Source organism: Boleophthalmus pectinirostris, unplaced genomic scaffold (assembly GCF_026225935.1).
Source record: "Boleophthalmus pectinirostris isolate CB_2022bp ecotype Guang Dong unplaced genomic scaffold, ASM2622593v1 HiC_scaffold_343, whole genome shotgun sequence".
NCBI lineage: Eukaryota > Metazoa > Chordata > Actinopteri > Gobiiformes > Gobiidae > Boleophthalmus > Boleophthalmus pectinirostris.
The window spans coordinates 1-22,836 of NW_026571326.1; the positions used below are offsets into that span (position 1 = coordinate 1).

The following is a 22,836-nucleotide window of genomic DNA, read 5'->3' on the forward strand; positions in this document are numbered from 1 at the left end:
AGTAAGTGTTGAAGTGTGAATGATGAAGCAGATGTCTTTAATTACCTCTCCAAGGCAATATAAAAGAAAAAAATGAAATTGTGATACATACATACAGTTTTTTGTCTTATTGTCCTCCTTAATCTGATATTGTGACCTTCTTCAATTGTCCTAAAATACAATATTTCCTCATATTTAACACACACTACTACACTATCTGACTTTTCCTGTTTAATTGTACAATAACAAATTCGTCATGCAATCAGGACATGTACAATTACAACTAACTGATGAAAGTTCCCAATTTCCTTTTCTTATAAATCTGTTGTTTCTTGTGTGTTTAAAAATACAACTGTCTCATCCCACACTTTCCTTGTTGTGGTTCACACTTGAAGCCACAGTCAATAGGAAATGGGCTTTCTGAAGCTGAATTCCTCTTGACTCACAAGATAAGGATGCATGTCAGGGCAAACCAATTAGTTCAGGATGCTCTCCCCTTTGGCTGCGGAGGCCACTACAGACAGCCATGGCCCCAAGAAGGAAGGCCTGCTTTGGGCCACATCACACAGAGCGGGGCCCCCTGTGGTCACTCCGGGCACTGCGTCTTCCTATTGCTCTATTGTGGGCTCTGTATTGATGTTTTTGTTTAGAGTCCAGCTCCCTTTTGTGTTGTTTATGTGCATTCTTTATTTGGGGCTGATCTCTGTGTGTGTCCCTGGGCATCTCAAAAGAAATTCGTGGCTGCGTTTTTCTTTCATGATGAGAGTTGAAAGGAGCGGACTGAGAGGAGGGGGATGAATTGGGAGTTATGGAGTCCATGTGTGGAGGCCTACAAAGGACAGCATGTCTTATTAGAAATACATGCATGTGTTTTGATGTATCCACAAGGAATTAGGACTGGAGCCATTGGATGTTGAAACCAGACAGTCAACAACCTTATGGAGTGTCCTCAGTGCATAGTTTCTAGAAAAAATATTTTCATTAATACAAATGGCATACAAATAAATGCAAATAATAAATTTCCTTCAGGATAAATAAAGTATTATCTATCTGTCTATCTATTTTTGTGCAATTGTGCAATTAATACAATTTTAATTCAGATCTGTTGACTAATTTCTAATTGTGAATTATCTGGATCTTTTAGAGCTACCATCCGTGCGTTTATTTTATGTATTTTTTTCACCATTAGATGAGAGATGTGAAATCTGTTCATCAATATATCAATGGCTTTAAACATATAGTATGCGTTATTCATTCTTTTTAAACCACTATGGACACCTGCCGGTATATTATTTATATAACAGTATCACAAGCTTTAAAGTTCCTATATTACACAAAATTGAATTGTTTTAGTTTAGTCATGTTATAATGCTCTTATGTCCTCAGAAACATACCTGGAGTTGTGTTTTGTTTCATTTGAGATTTTTTTTAATTTTTATTAGTCTGTCTGTCTGCATCTCCAAAGCTTAAAATGCCCTGTTCCACCTTGTGATGTCATGTACTGGTAGTTTTCATGTTAACAGCTACTTTTTACCTTTAGTTCATTAGAGATTGGTAATTGAAGGGCTGAAACAATCCAGATGATTCTAGTGAAGCGATGTGGAGTTTAAAACACAGTGAAACAATTCCTGTTATATTACATGACATCACAAGGTGGAACGGAGTGTTTCCTATTTGAGAGAAGAACATAGCCTAAATGCATGGTTTATGTATTAAACATTCTAGGTATGATTGATTTTGAAGAGAAAACAACATTATAAATATCAGAAAATTGTGTAATATGGACCCTTTAAAGTTTAAAACAGTCAGTTTTGTAATATAATGGCGCATACCATCTGTGTGGGATATGGTTTGACTGCTCTTACACTCAGAGTAAATAAATGACTCTCTAAACGTGGTCTGGTTGCTTACTGGTCATTGTCGGGTCAAAAAAACACATTTATTCAGTGTTTTCATTTTCTTCACACAGGTAAGAAATGAGGAGGCTGCTGCTTTGGTTGAAGGACTTGATCGATCTGGCTTTTTAGAGGAAACATTTTTGAGGACTGAGCACTTAAACCTTTGCTGCACTTCACGTTACGGCTGCAGTAGAACAGAAGAGAAGAGGCTGTTTTAAGCTTGAAGAGTGAATATTCAATCATTCATTTGGTGGTTTCACAAGATAATGTGCTGGAAAGATTGGAGTTACTGCAAAGAAGAAATAAAGATTGTACAAAAGGTTGCAAAGCTGTATTAACTTCCGTTTAAGCTGTATGGCTAACTTGAGCTTGAACTTCATCATATTTCAATGTTTTTCAAGATAAAGCATTACACACAAACTCACTGTACTCAGCGAATCACAAAATAAAGTTGACAGTTAAGTTTTATTTAGCTCTCTAATGTTTTGCTGTTTAAGGTAAATATCAAATACATGTTGCTGTTTTTTTTAAATTCTTCACTGCAAAAATGAGAAAATGATCTTTCTTCCAGTCAGACGAATTTTTTTAGGTAAATGAAATGTTTTGGGTTAGAGTTGTGACATTCACTTTTTTTCCACATTTTTTGTGAGAAACATTAAGAGTGTGGGTGTCTCGGTGTAACATTTGACTTATTTGCTGCAATAGAAATCTATTAAGTGTTAATCATGTTTTAACTGATATTAATGATTATTAATAACATTATTAACAGTCAGAGAGGGGTTTCCTTTCTTTCGCAACACAGCGCGCGCGAGCGCACAATGGTACTGCTGCAAATTATGACTCCCAAATGCCCCACAGTCTTTAAGACCAAATATAACCAAGGACTTTTGAGGAGTGTGTGATGGATTATAAACATCACTTAAACCTGTCACGACAGTTACTATATCAAATTATCGTTCAATGGGTGTCAGTTTTTTGGGGGGGTACCACCTTCTTTGTGGGAAAGTTTTGGTTATTTTTCTGTTGTACAATAAGATTTGAGCTGAATAGTGTTGGATAGATATATAACTTATGTCTCATTTTAGATGTGGGCCTATCCTATCTACTTAAGATATCTGCTAATTCTGCTTTTTATTTTTCCCAAATGATTTTGGGGATATTTTTTCATTATGGTGTCCGTGGTATAACATTAGTTTCAATACTATCATTTATCGTCTGTATTTTCTCCAGCTGTTTTCATGGGCCGCTCCACAGACCTCCACATATTACAAGTTTTACGGAGATGTCTTGTTGAGTCTTTGATAACTATAAAACCGAATAACGTCGGACTTGGACAGATGACTCCTGATAGATGTGTGTTCTTTTTGTGATAAGTTTGACCTCTGCAATAGCGCCCCCTGCTGAATAAACTACCAACAGATGTTGGTAGTTCACAAAGACACAACTGACACCAGACTGTCTGTACCAAAGCATTGGTTGATTTCTCCAAATAACGCCGAATACACATCTGCAGGATAAACTGCTGCTATGAGAGCACACTCTGATACTTTGCTTTATTACTTTCATACTTTGTCATAAAACAGCAATGTTTACAAGATCACCTGTAGGTGGCGACAAAGACCTAAACACTGCACCGGTCTATACAGCAAGGATGACTTCAACTCACTGACTGTACAACAGGATTGACTGTTTTTAAGTTAAGTTTTATTTTTATTATTTAAATATATTTTGAAGCTTTAAGGATTCTTATTAAATATCTTAAAATTAAATCAATGATATTTCAATACTGAACTAGAGGTTAAATGTAAGTATTACACATGACAGTATAGTACATCTGTGATACTTCTTATAGTCAAATAATCTCTTCAAGATTAACCTTTGTAATATAACCTCAAGCTAATGTCCTTTAGCAGAGTCCATGCCCCTCTGTGTTAAGAGTGGTGCAGAGTGTCTTATATTTAGCACCAGACCCGGAGAACAGCCAAAGATAGTTCACCTCAAAATTATTTTATTCAAGAAGAATAAAAAAGTTATGACCTAACATCATTCAAAAACAAAATGCCAGATTGATCTGGCATTTTGTCACAGGACTGTGATCAGATAAAAATGAATTCAATTAAAATAATATTCCAGGGGAAAAAAAGTTGAATGTTCCACATAAAAATGTATATTATCTGATGACAACAGTTTATTTCCTTGTGTGATAATTTATTGTAAATTATTAAAGGTCCTATGTTATGTAAAACTGACTCCTCTGAGCTTTTAGCCCTGTTATAATGCTGTTACTTTATCAGAAACACTGGATTGTGTTTTATTTCATTCACACGTTTCAGTTCCACCTTGTGATGTCATCAAGTGGTAATTTTAAAGTTAAGTTTTTTGTTTTGTTTTTTCTCACTTAAACAGTTTACTCTACAATATTCTAGAATAAGTTTTTGGCTTTAAATATTTTGTTTCAATGAGCTTGTCAATAAAAAGTCTCTAATACCTGCTGGTGCATCGATGAGTAACGCTGTTTCAATGGGGCTAAAACAATATCTGTAGCTTCAAAACACAGTGGAGCATTTCCTATATTATCTTTTAATGACTCAAGGTGGAAAAGACTATTTTCAGTTTGAGAGAAGAACACAGTCTAAATATGCAGGATTTGTGAGTTAAACATGTGTAAATAAAACAAAACTCCAGGTGTATTTTTGATGAGGAAACAATTTAACATAGATCAGAAAGTAGTGCAATATAAGATTTTCAGCCGTAGATCTCACTCTACTTTATTTTTTTCCGTCAATTAATTATTTTGCTGATGAAGATACATCAGGCACAAATAATGGTTTCAACAACTTATCTCCCAAGCTTACATAAATAGTCAGAATTCCATTTTTGTCAGAAAGGGCATCCAGTCTAAAACATGTGCCATATATTTTGTAGTCTCTGTTGTGTATTTCGTGTTCATTTCTCTCTCTCTAGTTGTATAGTACAATGTAATTTGATATGATCCAAATAGACATGTTTCTTTCTGGGGTCCAGAATACACACTTCTTCAGTACTTTATGAAGATGTGAGTCTGGTCACTGGTGAATCTACGTATTCAAATAGGCATGATTGACAGGTGAATTAGCCAATCAGAAGCACGCATGGTCCACTGTATTGGGGGAAAAAAATAAAAAATAAATATCATAGGGAACTGAAAAACATTGCGGATTTCTGCAAAATCAATGAGTGAGGCACTAAACTGAGGTGACATAAATTTGATTTGATTTGTAAGTGATGAGTGACCATTGAGCCCCTTCGTTTCACACATGTCACTGATAAAAAGACACATCTGATTGCACAATCACAGAGGGCATGGGGGACCAGACCGATATTGATCTGTATAAAAAAATGTAGAGAGATATCATTGTGGATTTCCAGGCAATGCTTATAAGAGTATTGAGTAGTGGCTATATTTAAAACTCATGGGTTCGTTCTCCTCACACTTTTCCCAGAGTCTGTTTACATGCCCCACGCCCAACCACATGCTCAGCTGAGATACATCTGCTATTGGCCCAACCCTAAATAACTCTCCTTCTGACTGACTGATCAACTGCCCCCCCAACCCATACCCCCACCCCATACCCCACCAAAGCTTGTCCCATGCAGAGGCCGGAGGTGGGACAGAGAAGCGTGCAAGTGTGTCACCAGAGGATAGTTAAAATATGACTAGAGAGGTTTGTGATGTTAAACCATTTCTGATTTCAGTCTTGTATGTAGATATAGTATAGCTGTTTGTATAGGCAAGTGGACTATTTATGTGCTTCAAACTATTGTGAAACTGGACTATTTGTTACCTGGTGGGATTTGACATAGTTCTGGATACATGGATATGAGTTTTTTTTTTCTAAACAGGTGAGTGTACCACAAGAACTTAAAAGTGGGACATCGCTATGAATGGTTGAGAGAAAAAGTGAGACAGAACTGGCACATTTGGGTCAAAGCAGCTGACCTCTGGAGAACTACAAAAACTGCAAATGAAGAAAGCAAGGGGATTTAACAATTGAAGAGCTGAAGAAGAGAAAACATTTTGTTGTGTTGTTATAATAAATGAGGTACTGACTGATTTAGATTTGAATTACACTGGTGCCAGAATTAACCAAAAACTCACTTTAATTTGACCCAAATCCTGAACAGCATTCGGATTTTTAAAACCATTTCTGCACTTGTGAAGTCCCTGCAGTCCTTGCTGGTTTATTTTTTACCCCTCTGTCCCAGTTATGGATCCCCAGACTGGCCCATACCTCAACAAAAGGGCGCTGTGCTCTCCCTTGGGTGCTGCCCGTGTGTGTCAGCTGGCTCTGGGCTGTGCTGTCATTGCCCTGATCGCCCACGGAGCAGGGTACAGCGGGTCGCACGGGGAGTTCTGTATGGCAGCGTGGTGCTTCTGCTTCGCCATGACAGTCGTGATCTTCTTCCTGGATGCGACTCGTCTCTACAGTTGTCTGCCCATCTCCTGGGACAACTTCACAGTGACATGTGCGGCCTTTGCTACACTCATGTAAGTTTGGAGATGAGGGCAAAGAGAAAGAATCACTATTTTTGCTACAGGGCATATACTGATCCTTGTGGAAGGAGTAGGAGTAAGACTGTGAGGCCCTGATTTTAAATGGCTGAAGTTAGATATTTCCTTGACTATGTTTGGTACCACTTTATAATCACTACATCTTAATTAGCCCTTCTTCACATTGAATACATTGATTATTAAGAATGATTTAGGCTTAGTAACTACTTAAAGGCACATTGTATACCTTTTCTGATGAAGAATCTGCCACCTGCTTGTCTACATGGAGATATTATTGCTTTGTCTGGAATGTTTCAGTGTATGGCATTAAAGCTTTCTATCATCATGGAGACCAAACCAGGGCAAGCTGCAGGTCAGATTTCTGGAGAGGCAACCCCGCTCACTGTCAGAAGCCATGTTTTTCAAGGTATTTTTGAGCAATAAAACCACCAGTAATTGAACAGGTGAAAGGTAAATCTATTTAAAGTTATACTGAGAAACATTCCAAGCAGAGCAATGAGAAGTTACCTTGTGCACCTTTTACTAAGGTGTTAGGAGTTTAAAATTAGAGTACTGATAAAGTAGTTACTAAGCTAGAATTATTCTTATTAAAACAATTTCTTCATTATGGGTTAAGTCTTTGTTCATGTTTTATTAAGTGTAGTTTTTATATTTTCTTATCATTAAATTTCTCAAATGGAAACTTGGAGTTAGTAACAGGCCCTACTTAAAATTGCTAAAGCACTTAATGTGAAATTATGATGCATGTTTGACAAAGACAAACTTTGTCTTGTATAATAATAATAATAATAAAGTATTCAGAAGTGTATATAGAGCAGGTAACTACCACAAAGACATAAGAACTGTTTTATAATAATATACACAAACAATAATGTTTCTGGTCAAAATAACTTGTCTAATATGCTTTTCTTTCTGCAGGTATGTAACAGCATCTGTGGTCTATCCACTCTTCTTCGTGCGTTCCGAGTGCCCCTATGAAGGTTGCCACATCCGGAACTTTCGTATTGCAGTCACTGTTTGTTCGATCCTGTGTACAGTGTCCTATGGGGTAGAGGTGGCCCTGTGCCGAGCCAGGCCAGGACAGGCTGTGGTGGGCTACATGGCCACAGTCTCTGGACTACTCAAAGTGGTCCAGGGTTTTGTGGCGTGCATTATATTTGGAGCTCTGGCCAACAAGAGCGAGTATTCCCGATATGAAGCCACCATCTACTGTGTGGTGGTGTATTCTTTCTGCTTTGCCCTCACAGCTGTAGTGGTCTTGATGACAGTGTGTGGCAGGACTAGAACTGTTCTGTGCATGCCTTTTGAGCGGTTTGTTGTGGTCTGTACACTGCTGGAGGTGCTGCTGTACCTGAGCGCGTCAGTGGTGTGGCCAGTTTTCTGTTTTGAGTCTAAATACGGGTCTCCAGAGAGGCCATACCACTGTCCCCGGGGGAAGTGCCCATGGGACAGTAAACTGGTGGTGGCTGTTTTCTCCTTTGTTAACCTGATCTTGTATGGGGCAGACCTTCTGTACTCTCAGACCATGAAGTTTGTGTCCACGCGTCTGCCCACTGCTCCAAGGGTCTAGGTGTCAACAATAATTCTGGACTTTTTTTTTTACATATAGAAAAATAAATGTAGCCTCTATGGGTCAACCAGTTCTGCATTATTTAATGTTGTGGCAGTACATTCTCCAAATCTTTTGATGGTGGTTGAGGCAGGATTCTGGAAATTCTGCCTCTAATGGAACAATATGTCTCAGTGGTAAAGGGGGAAGTTTTTCATCTATTTATCACTGTTAGATTGGGTTTTGCTTAAAGGTCCTATATTATGCAATATTGACTCTTATGAGCTTTCAGACATGTTAGAAAGTTGTTACCTCCTCAAAAACAGACCTGGAGCTATTAGCCTGTCCATCACCAGAGCTCAAAACACCCTGTTCCACCTTGTGATGTCATGAAGTGCAGTTTTTAAGTTAACATCTACCTTTTACCTTTTGTTCGGCAGATATAGGCAATTCCAGGGCTGAAATTATCCAAATGATTCTAGTGAAGGTGTGTGGAGTTTAAAAACACAGTGGAGCACTTAAGGTGGAATAGTTAGAAGTGTTTTATTTTTTCATTTTTTAAATTTAAACTATGTAACAACTGGATACTAAAGTTGAGGTCATACAAATGTTATATTCTATATCACTACAAAATGACAAAAAATCACTATAAATAACTAACATAAATAATACTTTATTATTACATCAAATGGTACTTCTCACTTATTTGACAGAATGTCTGTTGTAGAATATAATGGGACAGTTTTGTCAACCATCCGAGTGATGTGAATAATGTCATTAATGTCTCTACTACACCTGCCCCAGTCCTAACCTTTACCCTATGAGAAATGAACTGACCCAGCCCTCTGAGCACCAGCCATCCACTCATCTGTGCCATCAAATCCTCCTCAGATTACACATTATTTCAATCCCGTCCAGACGCACACCCAAAATACTTCACTGGATTACAACTAAATAGTATAAATACTTGTAATGCTGGCATGTTTGGCATGTTTGTCATGTGTGAGTCCCATAGCAGCGGCCAGTGGCTTGTGCCAAAAATAACAATGCGGTTATGTACAGTAGTCCAGCCATGAGACAGCAGTTGGCCAAATACAAAAGTTAGCTCAGACAACTCTAAAATGTCACCATATTCCCATTGGTGGTTTTCAGGTTCTGTAATGATGTCATTTTCAAGACAGTTTATTACAAGACAGTCAAGACAGTTTATTACAATGTAAGCGAAATATCCTGAAGGTAAACTCACAAATCTTAAATCTGATCATGTCTGTTAGTGACGTGACTCCAGAACTCACTATGTTACAACAAAAATCTCTATTTTAGCTGTGCTCTGTATTAAATATTATTGGCCTACAGAATGCTGTGATGTCATCTGAAACCCAGCAAATGACAGGGCCTCTCTCAATTATTTGTGCTCAGTCTCGCAATGATACATTTCAACATAAGTGTCTACTTTTTGGGACAACATGTGGCAAGAGTTCATGTTTGTTTGTTAAAGATTATTAAACTGTTTTCAGATCGACTGTATGTTATAATGCTGTTTCCGGTTTGTGGCGTACATTATGTTTAACACACACAACCTCTATATGTAGAAGAAGTTTTTCTCTCAAACAGAAAACACTCTTTTTCACCTTGTGATGCCATGTGGTAATACAGGAAGCTCTCCATTGTGTTTTTAAACTCCATACACCTTCACTAGACTCACTTGGATAATTTTAACAGTAAAAGGAGCTGTTAACTTGAAAACTACATAACATCACAGATGGAACAGAACGTTTTGAGCTTTGAGCTTTGGAGATGTAGACAGACTAATAATAAAGAGTTACTAAAACATGTGTGAATGAAACAAAACACAACTCCAGGTCTGTTTTTGAGGAGGTAACAGCATTATAACATGGCTTACAGCTCACTAGAATCAGTTTTGCATAACATTGGCCCTATAGCTTCCACTACCAAATACCCATATTATGGCAATGAGTTGCAAACAATGAACAACAATTTTGGTTAAATATGATACATTTAATCATCACTTGGTTTCCTTCCCTCTGAGCCTCTCTCCTTTCATTCTCATTTTCTCTTCATTAAAGTATTTCTCACTCTCAAATGGTGATAAATATCTTGATCCATTTCTTCACACATTGCTCCTCAACACTCTGCTTGGGACACTTTTTGTAATCCAGGATCTCTCAAGTTTATGCTCACATCTGTGGACATTATGGAAGAATTACACAAAGTCTCAATGAGCTGCATACATAAGCTATAACAGTATTGGGACTCAAGTGCAAATCCAAGACCAGCTGGCTGTTCTTGTGTCCAAAACATTGATGCTAGAGAATAAAACTGGTGGTGGTGGTGCAAGATTTGTGAAAAAATAGTTTATGATGTGTTGGACTCATAAACTAGAAGTGCAGATTTGAATCTGGAAATAAGGGATCCATTAGATTAGATTATTCAGGAAAAAGTTGTTTTTTTTTTCTAATCTCGCTGGAATTGTGTTTGTTAGTATGTGGTGCTATGTTTAAAGGGAACACATTATGTAAAATAGACTTTTATGAGCTTTTAACCATGTTATCACAGTGTTCCCTTGTGATTAGCTCACTCAAATTGTTTTTTGATTGATTTATGCACATTTGAGTCCTATATTGTTCTGCATTTGTGACTTCAATGAACCAAAAAATCTGTGTTTCCCTACCTACAAGCTCCACCCACTGCTCTGTAGGCCTATATACTTATATTATTATATACATTATTTTTGAAAAAATCTGTCTCCAAAACTGTTGAAAATGCCACTATAAAAGAAGCAGAGCCTCTGGATGTCAATATCTATGTTTTCTATTAAGTCTTTTTAAATCTGTATATGTCATGAATATAGTGTTATAGTATATCACTACAAACATATTTCCCTGTTACATATTTAACGATGGAGTGGTGAATGCACAACCTCCAGATATAACAGCTTGTTTTGTTTCCTCCAAATGCCGCTCCAAAATTATTCGACTCTTGATAAATGCTGCAAACTGACCTCCGGTGACAGGCCTCCTCTGAGACCGTGCTTTTAGCCTGACTAATATGATTTTCAGAGGGAGATGTAACGGTCGGTACATGACAGAGGAGAGACTGATGTGTGCTGTTGCCACAAACACTGCGTTGGTCCATTAGGGGCCTGCTCCTGTGTGGATCCCCATTTAGCAGCTGCTGTGTGCCGGCTCTAGTCTTCTCCCCAAGGCCTCTGTCTCACATGGCTGTTTCTCCACTCTGTACAGTCCACAGTTTGAGAGCAATGAGAGCAGACAGGTGTCCATCTTGCCCATATCGCCAGAGGGAGCAGACAGAGGAGGGACAGGGCACCGCAGGGCCACTGTCTGCTTCAATCTCACATACAGAGTGATGCTATGTCTATGCTAATGTTTGCCTCTTCCTTATATCCCTGGATGTATGTTTTGACAAATATTGTGTGTAGCAATTTAAAATATGCAGTCCCAGCAGATTTAATGTAAGACTTCGGAATCTTCCAGAGCAAAATTATTTTTAAAAAGCCCTTTAAATGTAGGCCTATTTAGTAAAAATATGCAGCCCCAGATAGAAAATAAGAACACGAATGGAGGGACAACATGTGCAATTGTTTTCGTCAAGCTGTTAAAATGTAGTAAAGGTTATTAATTATAATTATTTAAATTAACTATAATTAAAGGTGCACTATGTAACTTTTTGGTTGCGGGACATGCTTGTTTTTATGTATAGTCACTGCTTTACCTGGAATGTTCCACAGTATGACATTAAACAGCTCTGCCTTTCATTTATTCAATTACAGGTGGTTTTATAGTTCAAAAATATCTAGAAAAATTGGTATTCTGACTGTGAGCGGGGTTGCCTCTCCTCAGATCTGACCTGTAACTTGCCCTGGTTTGGTCTCCATGAAGATAGAAAGGTTTAATAACTTACAGTAAAACATTCCAGACAAAGCAATAACATCTCCATGAAGAAAAAGATTTTACAGACCCCCCCACCGGAAAAGTTACAGAATGCACCTTTAAATGATACATATTTTTCAGGTACCAAAACACATTTAAGTTGAGTTAAGTTAATAGATTAAGCTATCCACGTGACTCCTGTTCAACTTCTCATGTCACTAAAAATAAACAAAAGACTTTATTGATTCTGTCATTGCATTTTATATCAGAAATAACAACTCAATCTTCTACATATTTGTCATGGGGCTTTCAGTTGTAAAGTTGTTTTGGTTTTGATTTTATATTGCTCTTGGGGAACCCTTTATTACATTCTTGTGACATTAAACACTTGATTTTTAAACAGCGCTTCATAGCTTCTTTATCTGTGTATTCAGCCTCTGTCAGTCACTGTACTCCCTCCTGCTGCTGGAGCCCAAAACGAGCACCTGGGAAAGATTTTCTGTCTGTCTCTGATATTAAATATGCATCTCCTCCTCCTCCTCCTCACAGAGCTGTACCTCTTCTTCTTTTTTCTCAATTCCACTGTTCCCAGTTCAGGCTCCAATCGTGGAAGCAACACCTCACTTCACCTCACTTCACTTTTTGCTGCATGCCACACAAAAAAGGGGGGCATTTCGTCTGTTTGGGTATTTTTTAATAAATCTCTGAAGGTTTTTGTCAAAGAAGACGAAGCCAATGAGTGTTGTCACGCCTCAGCACACATGCAGAGGCTGGCGAGCGTTAGAACAGAGCACAGGCTAAATTGACTTGGGTGTGTGCTTTTTGTCAGTGTGAAGAACATAAAGCAGAGAGGGCACAAGTTGAGTTCTTGATAGCACTATACGTTTTGCCATAACAACACTTTTAATCCCAAAGAAGACAAATACATTTTTTATTTATTTTTATTTGGAATAATGATGATTATTAAAGTACCTGGTTAAACCAAACAAATAAAATGTTTTACAGACCTGAATAAGGCTTTGACAGCATTTGAGCCTAATATTTATAAATATATTTTTGGGGAAAACATGGGTGTGAAATCCTACTTATGACTCTAAAATATACATGCATGTCTTTTACTTTTACAATTTTGTTGTTTATTGCCTCAAATGAATTGCTCCTTCCATATGTTCATCATAATTAAGGGGTCTGGTTCAGTGGTTGTTTTGACTTTTGATTATATAAGCATATTAATTTGGCCTGCATGATTTTATTTAATCAGTTGTGAGATATTAATTTTGTAGACAAAGCTTTACTTAAATATTTCCTTTTATCCTATTATTAAATTAAAATGCTAATTAGACTGTCCAGACTGCACCTGTTGAGACTGAAGTGATGCTCACTAAACATCCATCTGACTGAGGTGGAAGTGCCTCTGCAGCTGGTGCCTCTGAGCTCAGACTTTAAATATAGACAGCAGCACACAAACCCCCCGTCTGCATTCCAGTCCTGCACATGGAGAGAAAATACGTGAGAAGACATACAGAGCCTCTTCAAGGAGAGTGCTGCAAATTTAGTATGGCATATCTGACAGACAGCAGGCTCAGTCTTATTAAAATCTGTATCAAAATGACAGTAATGCACCAGTTCTGTGGTAATACAGAGAATATCCATTAGTGAAGTACCATGAGACATGAAGCCAAAACTATATTCAAAACCTCTGCTCATTAGTGTACACACTGTCCGGCCGGGCTTGATTTCAGATTCTGTCAAATCTAAGGGGAGGTGAAAGGCGCTGGCCCCCTGTCTCCTGTTTGAATAACAATCCTTCATTCTAATTCAGCATGTGGAAAATATCTCACTCCACTTTTGGAGTCTGAGTCAGTGATATTTAATTAAAGAAGGCCTATAGAAAATATTGTATATCTTCCTGGCACGGTATTGGAAATATACAAGAAGGACATACACATTAATATGTTCACATTATGGAATCAAATATTGTATTCTAACTAATGATTATGCAAATATATATTTTAACAATACTGGAATTTTAGCAGGTATAATTATCAAGTATATTTTAGGTAGAATGTTGACTAACAAATGTAAAAAAATTAGCTAAAGGACATAACGACTTAAGGTGCATAATTATGGGGCACAGCTGACATGGAACAATATCGCTCAGGCTTCCTCACATACTCACAACCTGAACTTAAATCTGGACAGGCCCTGGTCCAGACCTAACTGTAGGTGCTGAGTTTCAACCGGGTGCAAAGACAGTCACAGTCTTACATAATATTGCAGGGTTTCATAATTTTACCTGCCCCAAATGAGGATGCATTAATGGTGGTATAATATACCCTTTTGCACCCTTCTGGACCTAGGCCTGAATCTGGATCATATTTGTCTCAAAGTAATTCATAATGGCCATCTCCATTGTAGGCCCACCTCTTTAAGGACAAGCTATATTGTTTTCTATTGTGTTAAATAAACCTGCTCATTTTGATTAAAAACGAGCCTTTATTTCATTTTCATTACTGTCTTAAATTAAACACTCTTCAGTTGTGTGTCTAAACTACTAGACAGTATTTTTGGACTCTAACCCCTAGCCACAGGTGTGAAAAGGCACACAGTTGAGGAAGCTTATCGATGCATGAAGCAGTTACTTTATCATACAGCTTTAACAGTCTTTAAACACCACCTTCTCTCTGCCTATGAATATACCTCACTTTATAAGTTCAGGGCGGTTCAAGAATTTGACCTACATTACTGCAGGCGGAATCATCGCGCTTAAACCTGCACTGACTGATGCAACGGGAATAGGATGTACTATAAGACCCGCCCACTGCCGGATTCTTGCTGATGATTGGCTAGATGTGAACTAGTGTGAGTTCTCATTGGTTAAGACCAATGTCTATTAGCCTCCTCGAGCGCATGGCCTAAGCTGGAAGAAGGAAGCCACGTTGACACAAAAGTAAAAGATTTTTGTCTCAATCCGGGGCCCGCAGGCACACTTTCTCACAGTCACGACTCAAGGACTTCACCAGGATTATCTAAGGACAGGTAAAATATCTTCGTGCTAAATAAAATGTCGCGGTTGTCATTGATTTGTAAGCGAGCTAGCGTTCACTGAAAGACAAACAGGACCTAGCTAAAGGAAGCTATCTTTTTATTGTTTGTTTCTCTTTTTTTCTTTTTCTTTGGCTCTAGAGATGAAGTTATTCCCAGTCTAGTGGCTTTTTATAAACAACCCTAGTTCGGCAACAAAAGATACAACCATTGTAAACCAGAATAGTTCTAAAATAGTTAATTGCACAACATCTGCTTTCTTCAGGGCAAGTTGCAGAATAGCCTGCCCTACCCATATAGCATACACAAAAGACAGCTATAATCTTGACTTGAAGTACAGTAGTCAGGCATAAAATGCTAAATATCTTGATGACTTTACTTTTTTTAATAATGAAAACAAAGGAGAGTGAAATGCTTAGTTTACTTATTTATTACCTTTTTATTATTATTTGCAATTGATAAATAGATCTTGATAGTGGGCTTTTTATTTAAGTTTTATTAATAAATATTGCTGTGTTTGTTTCAGGACAAAGACCTCACTTCTCAGGATGAGCGTTGGATTCATTGGAGCGGGCCAGCTGGCTCATGCACTTGTAAAAGGCTTCACTGCTGCAGGTGAGACTGATTCAACAAACCAGTGCTAAATGCTATTACAGACACCTTTTTAAAGATCATTTATGTAACATTACACTTACGTGCCCCTGAAGGTGTCATTGCCACTCACAGGATTACAGCAAGCTCCCCAGACACAGACTTGCCCACTGTGTCAGGACTCAGGGTGAGAACCCCTCATTGTATGGAAAATGTGGTTTGTGTCCCTTTAACTATATGCTCTTATTTTGATGCAGAAAATGGGAGTTAACCTGACGACTAGTAACAAAGAGACTGTCAGTAAGAGTGATGTGCTGTTTCTGGCTGTGAAGCCTCACATCATTCCTTTTGTTTTGGATGAGATTGGACCAGACATCGAGGATCGCCATCTTATTGTTTCCTGTGCTGCAGGTGTAACCATCAGCTCCATAGAGAAGGTTAGCTGAGGCCTCACATAAAACAGTGCTCAAATCTATGCAGAATCAGATCAAGGGTCCAATGTAAAGGCATTTTTGTCTTATTTTCTTTTATCAGAAACTGCTTCAGTATCGTCCAACCCCCAAAGTTATGAGGTGCATGACCAATACGCCAGTGGTAGTGAGAGAGGGAGCTACAGTGTATGCCACTGGGACACATGCGGAGGTTAGAGACTGATAAAGATGATAATGAAAAACAATCTATCTAACTATTATTGATCCTTTTAATTGCACCTTTTGAACATCAGGTAGAAGATGGCAAACTACTGGAGCAGCTCATGGCTAGTGTTGGGTTCTGCACAGAGGTGGAGGAGGATCTCATTGATGCTGTGACTGGTCTAAGTGGAAGTGGACCTGCATATGTAAGTTTTTGACTGAAAACTACATAACTTTTTGTGCTGTGTAATTAATTAATTAAATTTATGTGTTTATGTTCCCCTAACCTTTCAAACAGGCATTCACTGCCCTGGACGCTCTAGCTGACGGAGGTGTAAAAATGGGTCTACCCAGGAGGCTGGCTGTCAGGCTCGGCGCTCAAGCTTTACTGGTGAGCTATGATGTATTTTGAACAGTTAAAATGAACTTTACCTGAACTAAAATGAAAAGGAATATTGATATGCTCAAAAATAAAATGGGCAAATGTTTAATCAGACAACATCCTGTTCTTCTACTATTTGTTACCTCTGTAATACAGGGGGCTGCTAAGATGCTTCTAGACTCTGAGCAACATCCTGGCCAGCTGAAGGACAATGTGTGCTCCCCTGGAGGAGCCACCATCCACGCCCTGCACGTCATGGAGAGTGGGGGCTTCCGCAGTCTTTTGATCAATGCAGTGGAGGCTTCATGCATCAGAACACGGTGAGGTTAATACGGTTTTTGTTTGGTGTTATAGGTTGACAGACATGACTATTTTAGTGTGGCCAATATTTAGATTTTCTATTCTGATGTCATTTTGACACTTCTTTAAACATCTCTTTTTGTACATTTAGTGAGCTGCAGTTTCTCGCAGATCAAGAGCGCATTTCTCCAGCAGCTATAAAGAAGACTACACTGGACAAGGTGCTCCAACAGCCTGGAGTCGCCGTTAGTGGAGTGGCCAATGGCAGTGGCAGATCTGGGATCAATTTATTCAACAATCGTAGCTCAGGCATCAAGAAGAAGAACTGATCCCAAAGAAGCGAACACACAAGCATATATGTGCCCAATACATTTTGGACATATCTTAAATATTCAAACATTGAAATGCACTCAGGACTTAAACATCCAAATGGTTTTGATGCATTATTTATTCATGTACAAGTGAAATTGGATCAGTTGGTCCTGCCATCACATTTTCTCTCAAACACAGGTGCAGTGTGTAGTTAAAGCAGTTATGGCCTTATGCTTGGACTGATATTATGGCCAACATGTGTGCGAGATGCATTTACGAGCTGTCTTCAGTCTGGATATGGGTTCAGGTAATCAAGCTCTGTTTAGCTGTAATTACTATTTCAGCCATTGTCGGATTTTGATCACACCACAGCAGATGGTTACTGGAAGACTGCCAAGCTGTTTGAGTCTTTACCATTATCCATTATCAATTATGAAGTCTAAACTAGTTTTTTGAAAAAGACTTTGTTAGAATCAAAAACGTTATTTTAGTGAAGACTGAAAGAACAACAGAACAAAATTATGGATTAGTCATGCCTCCCAGCACGTTGAACATGCCTTATTTTAGTGTTGATATGTATAGCTGTACAGTTTATCATTTCTGATATTACCTTCCCTTTTGTAAAATATGCATACTTGAACTGCAAAACTTTATTCTGGGACACCTTTTTTGCACAAAACAACTGGTAAACTATCATGCTTTATTCTTATGTAGGAAGGGTATAGATCTATGCGCATTTCCGTCCTTTTGTTTGCTTTTTTTATGTATGTGTACTGTCTTTTATGTCTGTGGCACAACAGCAACTTGGTTGGTGTGTATATATATATATAAATAAAAATATAAAAAAGACTAAATGCAAAGGTTTTTATTAGTTTTTTGTTTTCCCCTGCCCCAGCCAGCAGATGGCGCACAGGGATCGGTGTGATTTGCTTGTACTTTGTTTGAAAAGCCCCATATGACCCTTAGATTGGCCAACATCATCCATCCATTCATCATCTTGCTTTATCAGGTCACATGGACAGATGTCCCAGCAGGGACTATATTTTCTTTGTACACTTTTGACTTGACTCTTGTCATTTTATTTTTTTTACTGGACAGGTGTATCCACCAAATTCTACAATATGAAAAATTAATTGGTATAGTCTAATATAGGTATCGTAGGTACCAGTAAGGTACTGGGGAAAAAAAAAGTTGTTGGGAGAACACTACCAAGTAACTAAACGGTGTGATCACAAGTGAATCAGAGATACAGTGGAATTCAACAATATTCTTATCTATTATAGACATAGGAAAACCAGGTATAAAAAAACAAAAAAACAATGGAGGTGCCCTGCCCTACTAAATTGAAAAACTTGAGGGTACTGTCTTCTCAGAGTTCTCTACAGAGTTCTGAACTTGTGTGATAGTAAGGTACAGAAGTGCAGCTGAGTGTTAGTGTTATGAGATTTCTGTAGCTAAAGAAACTGAATTCAGCTCAAGAGTTGTGAGGAACGTTTTAGATATTATGGGCAGTGCCAACGCTTCGAGCTGCTACATTTTGGATTAACAGATGCCACTTTGTGTTGGTAGGAGATAGACCTGTGGGTCTATTCATCTAGTGCACAGGTGCAGAATGTGGTCTAAAAATGATAGAAGAAAGTGGTGGTTTGTGAAGAGCCATGTCCTCATTATAATTGAACAATTTATAGCAGTTGTAGGATTAGTTTATTTTTTCTTAAACCAATCCACACCAGTGTTTCTCAATTAAATTGCAGCTTCGTGCTCTAAGTGCACTCAGCCTGTTTATTTGGGCGTGCAATGGTTTTTCCTCGGGTGCCGCAGTGTCGTGGTAATCCCTCTTTTATTCCAAAAGGTTGTTCTCCGCTTGTGCCCGCGCTGCCCGTTAAGATTAGCCATTGCTGCAGAGACTTCCATTTGCCTCTCATTATTCCACTTGTGTTACCTTTAACATCAGCTTTGTGCCTCTCTCCAGCCCAGGTGTAAAGGATGTGCTCTGTGTCAATCATGTTGACACCAGCCGCAGGTTTAAGGAGGAGGTTTGGTGACAGATAATCCAAAGAGGAAACTTGGGGCTCTGTGAAAGAGTTGAGAGGGCACAGCGTGGCTCCTCCGTCCACAGGTAGAGCAGCTGCTGCCTGTCATCCCCACTCAATCACTCTAATCACTGACCTTTGCAGTAACATGGTGTTTGCATGAGGTCTGGGCCAAGAGCAGAGCCAAGAGCCACCATTACCGAGCCGCTGAAAAAGAGGTTTTCAATATCTTCCCTACACCATGCATGCTTTCTTTTATCACACAGGCACTATTCCTTTGTATAAACATTTCTTGGCCTTAAGAAAAAAACTAAACTAAACTAAAATTAACTTATTACTGACTACTGAATTATTACAGTGGCTTTTATTTTCTTCTGTGCCAAGTGATCTCTAATAATACCGTTGGTTGCCAATGAAATTATTTAGCCTACATACTATTGTAAGTCATCCAAAGTTCTCACTTCTAATCTGAAAAGTAAAATCTATTGTTTCCTCAATAATTGCCACTGCAAATGACCTATATGGATAAATCAAATGCAATCGGACTCCACTGTACCAGCAGTTTTTTATATAAATGATTAGCAATTATGTGGAAATGGGAGGCTAAAACTGGCTGAGTGCTCTTATGGGAAGTTATTAGAACCTCAGAGAAGGAAATGGAATATTGACAAATGGCTACAAATTGTCCTTAATGATCAGCATTGTTTGCAAATTACACAGTAAATAAGATCAGCTGGTGTATTATAGATATGTATAATTGTTTAGTGCTGTTTATTGCTTGTTAATCTTGTAAGCACTTTTAAAACATACTAATATGAAAGCAGCTTTTCTAGTTCAGTCAATAGGTTTTGTTGGCAATATGGCGACCATCTCAAATTAATGTAAAAACAGGAAGTTGTGCCATGTGGTGGAATGGATGGTGAACGGATAATAACTGCTGTTTTATCAACCATAAGATATAATGGAATAGCAACAGGCCTATGTCAGTGCATCCCAGGAAAGTCAAAATTGTCAAAAGGTGATGATTTTATAGAAAATTTGTTTTAATAACTGGGATAGATACAGATGCACTATTACAACAACTTTTTAACCAGTTAGTGATATGATCATTCTTCATGAATTAAGATAGATAGATAACTGTTAATATTTTATGACAGTTTTAAAGAATATTTAAGAGTAACTGAAATGGAAATGATAAATTCGACTTGTGGGTGAAAATTAAGCATTAAAAAATGCATGTTTGTTAGTGGGTAAAACAAACAAACAAACAAACAAACAAACAAAAAACAACAACCAAAAATTTCTATAACACTGCCTCGGCTATAATAGATGTTAACCTGCTTAAGTCAACAGATCTCAGTCCAAAACACAATGCAAACATAGTGGGCTATTGTTTTAATGGGATAATGGACCTTGTGACTTGCCCCTCAAAGCCTTAGCTGGGGGAATGAGCAGCTGCGCTCTTCGTGTTGCTGTCCGCTGTCCCTCTCTAAATAGCGGCTGCCAATCAGTCGTGCAAAATGTACGCTCTAAGTTTAGAAGTGCAGGAGGTGGTGCTGCGAGTCACACTTTCCACTGACTGTTGTCCATCACAAAGTAGTAGCTACTGTTCCGTGTCTCTTTAAATGTGGCTTGCGTAGGTGCCTCATGAATGAAACCATGTGATCCAAACATCATTTGACGTCTGGCGCCTCCGACCACTGACTAAAACAAGCGAGGAAGGAGTGGATATATGTAGAGACCTAGGAGGAGGCGTGAGCGGAAAAACATTTCTCCAAGTATCTGTGTGCACCGGCTGAACTTCACCTCCGAGGGTCCACCGTCAGTGACTTCTGGTGAGTCAGCTGAAAGGCATATTTTGAAAATGCGCTCAAAAGTGCTGATTGTAGTGTCTGTTTTGCTGAGTGTGATTTCATAATAACACAAAGGGGGTGTAGCGTAGCGCTCGGCTGTCAAGCCTCGAAGCGGAGCCATGTGTCGGAATGAGAAGAGGCGCGAAGAGGGCAGCGCAGTCAGGTCGTCTTTTTGTGTAGTAAATTCTGCGTTTGACACAAACACCGGGCTTTTTTAAAGTGAAACTATAAAAACGGAGTTTATTAATAAGAAAATCCCCATTACTACACATAACCTTACCGCTAGCTCCTCGACTGTCCTCCCGCCGCGGTGCTGAAAGCGACAGAGACGCACAGCGAGCCGCTGTGGTCTCTTCTCCAAATCACGCGTTTTGTGTTTCCTGGCAGGTAAGACAATACGACAGACAATTTTATTTTCAGTTTGCGGCTGTTTGTGTGCGTTTGACTGTGTTTCACTAACTCATCATCGGTTTAATTAGAGGTTATGACATGAGTATTACGGGATCTCGGAAACAACAAAGAATACAACAATATCAACATCTAGCTCGCTTTGTGGCGAGTTTGTTGATTGTGATGCGATTAGCGGGGCTGAGCACCTCCTGGTTGGCTCAATTAGCGGAGTATTTACGTTAGAGCAGCCTGTAGCCTGCTTTTGAGAGGGCACTCGGTTTGTCGAGCGACTCTTTTGACATTTGCTTTGTGTCAGACACCTTTTCACGGGCTTCACGTATATCTTAGTAAACACTGTGATGGAGTGAGACGAGCGTGTAGCTGGTGTTATTGGTCTGGGGGCAGTGGAGCACGCCTGTAGACCGGCCTGGCTGCATAAACACTGTCCGGGTCGCTGCAGAGATGCTGATTCATCACAGCCGCGTTATTTCTGAGCGCGAGCGGAGGCACGAGGGAGCCATGGCAACAACATGGCACCGGCGGCGGACAAAGGTCTGGCTCCGCAGCTCGCGCTACCACCGGAACCCACAGTGGAAATACACCGTGATAAATAGCCCCGTTTGTCTAAATTCACCTATGATATACAAGCACGTGAGATGTGAAGAGGCACTCTAAACTATGATATATTTTATGATGTTGGTTTATAGCCGTCTTCACATTTAAGTAAAAGGACTTGTATTGTTGTTGGCCTACTGTCCATAATAAATAATTAATGACATTGAAGAACTAAACACTTACTACAATACCACAGTCTCTATTTGTCTGAGTGATTTAGAATTTCACCTTTACAACCAGGAAGTCATTCCGTTACTCTCTTCTTGACAAGAAAGACACAAACTTGTGTGCTTCTAGTCTCAATTCATGAGACAACAGATTATTACAGCAGCTTGTTTTGTGGACTGCACTTGAACACAAGCTGTGACACTTTGGTGAATCTCTTTGGTAAAAATCAATAAACAACTTAAACCAAATAAAAATTGTGACCGTAATGGTTGACATGAACTCAGACAGACAAAGATTTGTGCTATAAAAAGAACATGTGTAATGAGTTGAAACTAAATATCTTATGATTGATCTTTGGTAAATGGGCCATTATCTGCTGCCTTGTCCCTGCTCTGAGCACTGTGAGCCTTAAACACTGAAGAGTAATAGGGAAGCTCTGAGGGCTCAAGAAAAACAGAAACTTCACCCCCTAATGACTTCATATCAGCAGCTTTAGTTGGAGTCAGCACTCTGCGGAGTGTATCAAAAGTATGTAGTAAGCAAGTTGGCAAGTACTGTAATAGAGGGTCATAATGATGAAACAGTTGTATCAGTATTGGAGATGAGCCCCTCCTTTGCCTTCTCTC

General features: G+C 38.8%; 2 protein-coding genes across 2 annotated transcripts; both read left to right on the top strand.

Annotated features, from left to right (window-relative positions):
• Positions 1 to 13: 13 nt before the first annotated feature.
• On the top strand, positions 14 to 8,008 carry LOC110165218 (myeloid-associated differentiation marker-like protein 2). Its single transcript, XM_020930389.2, has 2 exons — positions 14 to 6,405; positions 7,348 to 8,008. The coding sequence occupies exons 1-2, from the start codon at positions 6,125 to 6,127 to the stop codon at positions 7,997 to 7,999; spliced, it is 933 nt and encodes a 310-aa protein (XP_020786048.1). The 5' UTR covers positions 14 to 6,124; the 3' UTR covers positions 8,000 to 8,008.
• A 6,744-nt stretch (positions 8,009 to 14,752) lies between these two features.
• pycr1b (pyrroline-5-carboxylate reductase 1b) lies at positions 14,753 to 18,005 on the top strand. Its single transcript, XM_020930366.2, has 9 exons — positions 14,753 to 14,928; positions 15,461 to 15,549; positions 15,642 to 15,712; positions 15,783 to 15,962; positions 16,060 to 16,167; positions 16,250 to 16,363; positions 16,456 to 16,548; positions 16,696 to 16,859; positions 16,991 to 18,005. The coding sequence occupies exons 2-9, from the start codon at positions 15,483 to 15,485 to the stop codon at positions 17,166 to 17,168; spliced, it is 975 nt and encodes a 324-aa protein (XP_020786025.1). The 5' UTR covers positions 14,753 to 14,928; positions 15,461 to 15,482; the 3' UTR covers positions 17,169 to 18,005.
• The last annotated feature ends 4,831 nt before the right edge of the window (positions 18,006 to 22,836 follow it).